Source organism: Citrus clementina, unplaced genomic scaffold (assembly GCF_000493195.1).
Source record: "Citrus clementina cultivar Clemenules unplaced genomic scaffold, Citrus_clementina_v1.0 scaffold_6, whole genome shotgun sequence".
Taxonomy (NCBI): Eukaryota; Viridiplantae; Streptophyta; class Magnoliopsida; order Sapindales; family Rutaceae; genus Citrus; species Citrus x clementina.
Window position 1 is genome coordinate 10,567,902 of NW_006262139.1, and position 8,252 is coordinate 10,576,153.

Sequence of the window (8,252 nt, forward strand, 5' to 3'; positions counted from 1 at the left end):
GCGTTCTGCATCCTTGCTGACGCGAATTTGAGCAAAACCTTTTAGGAAAGACAAAAGAAGAAAATAAATAGACCTATATGACACAAATGAGAAAACTATGTCTTAATTAGGAAATTTAGACAAACTAGGGACATGGATGCTAATTACTCTAATCTAATAGATTTAGATGATTATGAATTATCGACATCGTAAACCAGCCAGCCAGTCTAAATTCTAAAACTACAAAACTGCGGCCATGACAAGAGAAAGTGTTATTTGCCAATTGTCACCTTCATCTTGTGTCTTGTGTTTCTCAGCTGAAACTTGTCCACGTATGATCTCTCTTGGTACTTGCTTCCAACACTACCACTTACTTTTCACTTCCAGATTCTAAGCTGTTTAGAAAGTAGAGATTTTGCGGTACCAAACAGGGTTTCTGTTAATATTTGCTGTTATCTCCAACATCCATTTTTTGGACAGTTTTAAAATTATTTTTATTTTAAAAAATATGGCAAATGAAGAAGAAGAACCAGTACCTGTGAATGATGATGAACAAGCAGCTTCCCACATTGCTGCTGAGCCTCAGCTTCAAAGGGTACTATTTTTTTTTTTTACAAAATTTTTAATTGTTCTATATTTGCTCTTTGTTTAAAGTAGTCTTTGCTTTGTTGTTTCGACTCCTTTACTTGAATTGGTTATGTTTTTGTTTGAAGCTTTTTAAAAAGTTTATATTGACAATTATTAGCTTTTCAATTTTTTGCATTCAGTAATTAAGAAGGCTACTTAAAGACATCTGTTTATACTTTATTGAATCTCAGAATTAAAGCTTGAGCTTTTAAATATAAATTTTTAAATGTATGCTACATCTAAAAAACTGTTTGATCTCATGAAAATAAGAAGAATAAACTCTAGCTAACCGAAACAAATCATAGCCATAGGGCTCCCAAATCTGCCAACGCTATTCCTTTGACTTATTTTTTATTTATTTTATTTGTTTGGGTGGGACGGTGGGTTAGGGAATTATAATTTTCTGTTTTAAATCCAGGAAATTTTGTGACTTTACTCACTCATAAATGCCATCAGTAAATTTATCTCTAGATCTGTTGCCCCATTGTACAGGATCTACCTGATTAAGCTATCCCCTTGGAACATATTCACTCGTGCGATGTGGATGCCCATATGACTCTTGCCAAGCTTGACGGCTACAAGTTACACAGCCGTTGTATTTAAGAGCCTTTGTTCAATTTATTTAAGATTTCTGCTTTCTCATTTTATTTGTTCGGTAAAATATTTGTAGACCTGTCCATCCTTTTACCTAAGTATTAACCTGACCCTAGTGCTTGCAGTAATTTTACTCTGACTCATGAATGCAAATTAGACGTAGCCGATGATGCTAATTTTCTAGTATTTATTTGTCGGTATCTCATAAATTATTGGATGCTGTGAGCTTGTGTGATGGTTATGTGGCTGTGCTTTAACTTGGGGATTATTTTTTTACATTACAGAAGTTTAATCTTTGTATTCCTGCTAATGTAGGTTAAACTTCTTTGTAGGTTGAAAATGCAACTGAAATAGTTGAAGTAACCTCACCTAGTCAACCACAGAGACAGCACGATCTTGTCTTAAACATACCATCGAGAACAATTGAGGAAGTGGATGAGGGTTTTGTGAGAATAGACATGCCTTCAACACCAACTACTTCAAGAAGAGTTAATTTTTCTCCCATGCCTAGTCCTCGTTTTGGCAAAATAAATGATTTCCCTGTTCCTTCTTCATCAAAAAGTAAAACAACCTTTAAAAGCCTCCTTCCAAAGCTAAGTTTCAAATATCGTAATACTACTTCAGATATTGAAAAGGCTGCAATCTTGGCACTAGGAAGTTCATTTACAGAGACAAGGGAGAAGCCTCGGATTGCAAGGGCATCATCGCTTACAAAGCTCCTCACACCCAGAATGAAGAAAACATCATCTTTTCCTGTTACCCCTGTTTCTCACTCGAATCCAGAGTCTACACATGGGGGACTAACAACTGATCTACTGAATTCTGCTGTGAGTACTGACCCAATATTAGCTTGAAAATTTTATTTATGTATTCAGTACTTTTGTTGACTATTAAGCACACTAGCAGTGCTTGATGCTATAGAACGTGGATACTAGTTTGGTAGTAACGTCTGTTGCTTTCGAAGAAATACTAAAATTCTGAGTAAAGCAAAATCCTATTTAATTGTGTCCATTTCACCTTGTCAAGAACCTTCATTTGGTAATGAATCCACAAATGAAAGGGTTCTCTGACTTCCCCTCAACCTCTTCATTACCACTTATTGGCATTTCAATGTCTATGGGGGTCTAATAAGCTAAGTTCAAGTTGATGCATTGGAATTGACTTGTGCAGCAGAAGTAGTTTTAAGTAGAGGGAAAATCTGTGGGAATTTCCTGCATCAATTTGATTTCAGTTTTGACTCCTATATATGTTTATTATGAGGACTTGACATCTGCATTCATAGTACATTTGTATTAAACAATTATAACATGTAAGGGGCTTTTTCATTCCTCTAAATTCTTATAGAATTATCTGTTGACAGAAAGGAGCTCCACTACCTATTCATCGTTCACGTTCAGTCCCTTTGCTCAACAAAGATGGAAGCATAAGGCAGATGGATTCTTTAGGTGGTGTATTCCGTGTTATTCCTACCACTCCACGAGTGGCTGAGGGTAGTGGGACCACATCATCAAACACATTTCCTTCAAATACTACTGGTAAACTTTACTCCCATATTTTCTCTTCATTCTATAATTTCCACATCCCCAAAATCAAGGGAAATGAAGACTATAATAGAAAATTTCAATATTTAAAAAATTTGAGTTAAAGTGCAGTGCAAGAAACTTATAATACTGAAAATAAATCAATATAGCTTTTTCTTAAATTCCAGGTGCATTTGGCTTGAATGAAATTGAGAGTAGAAGTAAATTTTGGCTGTATAAACTGGCTAATATTTAGGCAATTAAATCATTTTAATTCTTTCAAGTTATTTGTAATATTTTGGTTTCATCAATTTTCTTAGTGATCTAACCTGAAATTTTCTATGGAATAATCCTGAATACTGGGGTATTACCATACGGCTACATATTTGGTTTTCAGCAGCAAATTTTATTTATGTTTTTTAACTTGCAATAACCAACCTATGCCTTATCTTAGTCTTATTGTTCAGATAAAAAGGATGATGGTGGCGAAGATATTCCTGAAGAAGAAGCCGTTTGCAGAATCTGCTTCATTGAACTGGGAGAGGGGTTTGATGCACTCAAGATGGAATGCGGCTGCAAAGGCGAACTTGCATTTGCCCATCGAGAGTGTGCTGTAAAATGGTTTAGTATCAAAGGGAACAAAACATGTGAGGTGTGCAAGCAAGAAGTCGAAAACCTACCTGTTACCCTTTTACGCCTTCAAAATGTCCAGGCCAGTAGTTTGCCAGACAGTGGAGCTCAGGTTACTCGATACAGGCAAGCCTGAAACCTACCTTTAATGGCTGCATTGAATAACATCCTTAGCTTCTCTACTTGTTTTATGTAGTATTTCCGTATTTTTTAAAATATTGAATATTATTAGTCGTTTTATTCGAAAGTAATCTTGGCAAGCAATTGAGGCCATGGGATTTAGATTTCTATTTTGGATCTCGTTAAAATGTGCTATCTAAAGGTTGTTTATTCAAATTTGTCAGGGTCTGGCAGGATGTTCCAATTCTTGTCATTGTCAGCATGCTTGCTTACTTTTGTTTTCTTGAGGAACTTCTGGTAAGTTTGGAATCTTCTGCATGCTGCTCTTTCAAGATTGTCGTAGTTGTTAACAGTCAACTTGACAGGTTGGAAAAATGAAGTCTGGTGCAATTGCCATCTCTCTTCCATTTTCATGCATATTGGGTCTTCTCGCCTCTACGACAGCAACAACTATGGGTAGGATTGAGTTCATATTTTTAATTTAGATGGAGTGTGGAGTTAGCTATCAGTATTGACCCTTTTAAGTTTGTGTTCAGTCAGGAAAAGTTTTATCTGGCTTTATGCATTTATTCAATTTGGACTGGTGGTTCTCTCTGCCCATCTTTTTTATTCTTTGGTAAGGGACCTCCGCTCACAATAACTATTTCAGTATATATTATGTCTCGTTGACTCCACTTAGGAAATATATCTAAGTACTCCGCTTGTTAAACTAAACAATCAAATAATAAAACAATGATGTGGTTAGGAGTATGTAAATGTTGTTTTCAATACCCGCTTCTTGTAAAATTATGATGTGAATTTTGTGTGTTTGTGGGAAATCCACAGCTTCACATGCAGGCTGTCATAGTTGTTCTGCTGTCCACATTTGCTGGGTTTGGAATCACAATGGCTGGAACTTCTATTCTCACTGACGCTTTGCGGAGGAGAAGATGGCAAGCTCAGTCAAGGCACCAGCCTGTTACTGGGGAATCGACGCAACCAGATCAACTTTCTTCAACCACTCGTCAAACCCCGACAGAATCTCTGCACCTTGAATCTGAAGTAAGAGACTCAGAAAGCACATGGGGCAGCTGACATGACCGTTGACAACTTTTCGGTGTATCAATGAGAGATGATGCTTTTTTTGGCTGTATAGAAACTGCATCACTTATGTTAGTTGTATGTTTTTGTGTACAGTGTCTTCTCCATTAGTTGATATGTCGTGTATCTATGTTTCATCTCCTGGATTCCAGCTTCTTGTGTTCTTTATCTTCTTCGGAACTTATTGGAATGGAATTGTATATGGGTACATTATGATGTTTTTGAATTGTAATAAGATGTTTTTTCCCCCTAAAAAAGATGGAACAAAATTTTGAACCAATTTTCATTTGTGTTTGCATTATTTTTCTGTACACCTAGTACTGTAAGCATAAAGCTATCCAATTGATGTTGATAAAGATACAACAGCGAGGAAACATAATAGAAGCAATTGAATTAAAGATATCACAAACTCAATGAAATTTCCATAAAAACACTAAATAACAATGTTCACAAGGCTAAAGTTATCTAAAATCTGCCAGTCTTAACGTACGAAACAAAAATTATATGGTAATTGTAACAATGCATTGCCAGTAGAATAAATAATCACTTGAATCAATGAATGCACCTCAAAGTGATATCTTAAAAGGAGTAATTTCACATTATTCCTGTAACTGTCGTTCAAATATATTCTAGCGACAGCCCACTTTTTTCCCCCCTTTTTTTACTTACAATGGAAGTTCTCTTTTCCTCCCAACATCTAAGTGCCATCAACGGCATTTTTTACCTTGAATATACAATGGAACCAGTTGGTTAATCTAACTGCACCAGATTATGTTTCACCCCATGTTAAGCCTGAGAAAACCAACTGGATGAAAAGAGATGAACGACCTTGCTAGCAATAGAAATGCAACACCGTGACAAAAACAGCTTCGTTTGCCTCGCATATGATTGACAGTTTGCTATTGCCTGTAACTAGAGGTGACAACCTTGCTTGACAGCAATGGCTTATCCTTTGAACTGGTACTTAACACAGTTTCAGAGCTGCTAGATTGACTTTCAGCCACGCCCGGTCTCATCCAGATTTTTATGTGCCCTTCTCGACAAACAGTAAGAACAGATTCCTGGGTGAATATCAAACCAGAAAGGGGTTCAGTGTGAACCCGGTGAGCAACAAGTGGAGACAACTTTGGAACATCTCGCATGCTTGGAGCAGGTTGCAGAGTACCCACTGGGCAAACATTATCCCAGTGGGCTGACTGGCTCCCAGTACTGAATGTGGGGGACCCTCCAAGAGGACCTCGGCGCAATGGCACTACAATCTCATCCATTTCCAGGTCCCACAGAAGCAACCTTGTGTCCTGTTCCCAAATCACAAATAGATAAGTTGCAACAATGGCTAGATATGATTGTACAAAGATTCGAAGCACAAAGGTGATTTTAAGGAAAGCAATACTTAAGTTTATCATTTTCTTTGTCCTGCTCACAAACAATTAAGCATACTACTGGTGAATGGAGGTAGAAGTGCAAAATGCTGAACTGATATACTACAATATTACTCTTACTCTGATCAAAGGTCAAAATGTCAATTGTTTGAGCCTTCTTTTCAACCATAAACTTTGCATGGTAGATATGGGGCAAATATCGGAAAAAGAAAAAACCTCACCCAATTTTATCTTGGTTCCCTTGTTTTAACTTCATTCCGTATGGTTTTCATGATAAAGTTTTACTAGAACAAGCAGGAACAGAAGCCTGGCAAATGCAAACCACCCAAAGACCGAAATCCCATCTTGTACTTTTCTAAGGCTAACTTGAAATTCTTACAAGAGTATTCATTTCAAGATCCCTCAAACGACGTAGTTTCAGGGATGAAGCTTTTGAGCAAAATCATTCAACAATATGTATATTTCTCTGTAAGCAGCAGCGGGAGTAATTGGACCATTCATAAATAAGAATCCCAACATCTTATCTACAAATTTAACCAGGCTGATACTTCCAATCACATACCTGACCAACAGAACCAAACCGGTACATGACCGTCTCCGCTGTGCCATCTGAATTTGGCTGAGACCAATATGAATCAAAAGCTACACCACTAACCTGCCAATACCATCCAGCAAGAACTATTCCAGTAAGAACGAAGTAAGATGAATGTGACATGCATTAAACTATCAATGAATCTGAGATTATCTGATAAAAATCTTACCCACGAATTGTGCCCCTCACCCCAAGCAACAACCTTGCGATCTTCCATACTCCAAACTTGAACTAGATCATCTTCACCACCAGTCAGAATGTATTTGCCATCCATGCTGTTTAACAGCACTTAGTCACTTAGTTGTTAGAATATAATATGCCTCCTATGTTCTCCAAGAAGATAATATTATAAAAGCCAATAGAGTTATAGAACATAAAGTTTAGATAAAGAAACAAAATTGTGATTCAGAAAGAAATTAGTTTAAAAAGTACTGAATAGCTAGGGTTATAGAAAAGATTTTTACCTCCAAGCACAACATAATAGAGCACCATAATAGCTTTTGCCACCACAAATCAATTGTTCTTTTGAATAGTCAAAAACTCGTAGATAACCTACACTTAGAGAAAAACTTGAGCTCATACAAAATATCTAAAGATGAGCGTCCATAAGATATCAATGTCATTAGGTCAACATTATACCATCTCTTCCAACAGTCGCTAAGTAGGTACCATCAGTAGAGAAAGCAATGCTATTAATTGAACCTTGGCAGATATGCCATCTGGCAATAGGGTTGCTCTGCATAAGAATAGCACAAGGTGAACAAGATATTTATGTCAATTAATCTAATGTGTTCAGGGTTATAAAATATGATTATTGAACCATAACCCGCATGAAAATGCTTAAAATGAATTTACTGATACAGAAACAGAATTAAAATTCTATACATACAGTCATTTCACTTAGAAAACATAATCGAAAAGATAAATTTGATAGATAGTGGATCAGTCAAAACAAGTAGATGCACAATGTCTGCTAATTACAGCAGGAGAAGGTCCCAGCCCATATCATGAGGCTGAAACCAGAGATTTATCAAATGATTTTTTAGACAAAGTTAAAGCTCATACATGCATGCGATCACACACAGCGAGACACAGAGAGAGAGAGAGAGAGAGCAAATGCGAATTGAAAAGGCTATCATATAGGATAACCAAAAAGAAAAAAAGAAAAGTAAGGAGGCAACCGAATGGAACCACTGAACTTTTATCCAGGTGTACAGTGAGTATTTTCTTGGATGAGAAAGAGGAAAGCCAAAAGGGAAAAAACCCACCGAAAGGGGTCTATCTGAAACATCACAATTAATGTAGCTTTTCCAAGACTAATAGATTCTGTTCCCTGCTGTAAATCTAAACAAAATTAGCCTCAACAACAAAGAAGCTGCACACTGCAATGCCTCATCCTACTTTAAACAGGACTATGCAGAGCCAAACATATAGAAGGATCAAATTAAGGAAAGAGCTACAAAGCCTAACTAATGAAAGAACAACAGTCAATTGCTTCCAGAGAGTATAAACTCTTAAATGCAAATTGAGAAAAAGGAAAAAGGAAAAGGGGGGGAAAAAAGAATCATATCCAGAAGATTTATACAACGTTGACTCCAGTACCTTGCTGTAACGTGGATGTGCAACTGAAAATTGGGTTTGATCTTTGATAACAGGGAATGAAGAATCACCAGCACCATCCTTGCTCTAAAGACAGAAGGCAAAAGCACAATCATATTATGCAACACA

General features: G+C 36.7%; 2 protein-coding genes across 4 annotated transcripts in view; one reads left to right on the top strand and one right to left on the bottom strand.

The window, feature by feature from the left end:
* Positions 1–275: 275 nt before the first annotated feature.
* LOC18039644 lies at positions 276–4,753 on the top strand. 3 transcript variants are annotated; one of them, XM_006428737.2, is made up of 8 exons: positions 276–574; positions 1,533–2,027; positions 2,561–2,735; positions 3,188–3,476; positions 3,695–3,767; positions 3,836–3,926; positions 4,007–4,086; positions 4,296–4,753. In XM_006428737.2, exons 1-8 carry the CDS (start codon positions 488–490, stop codon positions 4,542–4,544), a joined length of 1,539 nt encoding a protein of 512 aa, XP_006428800.1. In that variant the 5' UTR covers positions 276–487; the 3' UTR covers positions 4,545–4,753. The 3 variants fall into 3 exon arrangements, with proteins under 3 accessions (XP_006428800.1, XP_006428801.1, XP_024037204.1); XM_024181436.1 differs by having other exon boundaries at positions 492–574; positions 1,516–2,027; XM_006428738.2 differs by lacking the exon at positions 4,007–4,086 and having other exon boundaries at positions 4,296–4,476.
* A 296-nt stretch (positions 4,754–5,049) lies between these two features.
* Positions 5,050–8,252, bottom strand: part of LOC18039645 (dystrophia myotonica WD repeat-containing protein) — a 9,573-nt gene continuing 6,370 nt past the window's right edge. Inside the window, exons 6-11 of the mRNA XM_006428739.2 lie at positions 8,127–8,210; positions 7,164–7,260; positions 6,989–7,076; positions 6,694–6,799; positions 6,495–6,587; positions 5,050–5,848 (exon numbers count right to left, since the gene is read on the bottom strand). Coding sequence (XP_006428802.2) covers positions 5,450–5,848; positions 6,495–6,587; positions 6,694–6,799; positions 6,989–7,076; positions 7,164–7,260; positions 8,127–8,210 — 867 coding nt within the window. The 3' untranslated portion in view covers positions 5,050–5,449. The remainder of the gene's footprint in view (positions 5,849–6,494; positions 6,588–6,693; positions 6,800–6,988; positions 7,077–7,163; positions 7,261–8,126; positions 8,211–8,252) is intronic.

Bases quoted from the DNA above. Each gene is read 5' to 3' on its own strand.
- LOC18039644 (XM_006428737.2), top strand. From the start codon at position 488: ATGGCAAATGAAGAAGAAGAACCAGTACCTGTGAATGATGATGAACAA. The intron at 3,477-3,694 runs GCAAGCCTGAAA...CAAATTTGTCAG, and splicing joins GCTCAGGTTACTCGATACAG to GGTCTGGCAGGATGTTCCAA. The intron at 3,927-4,006 runs GTAGGATTGAGT...GTTTGTGTTCAG, and splicing joins TACGACAGCAACAACTATGG to TCAGGAAAAGTTTTATCTGG.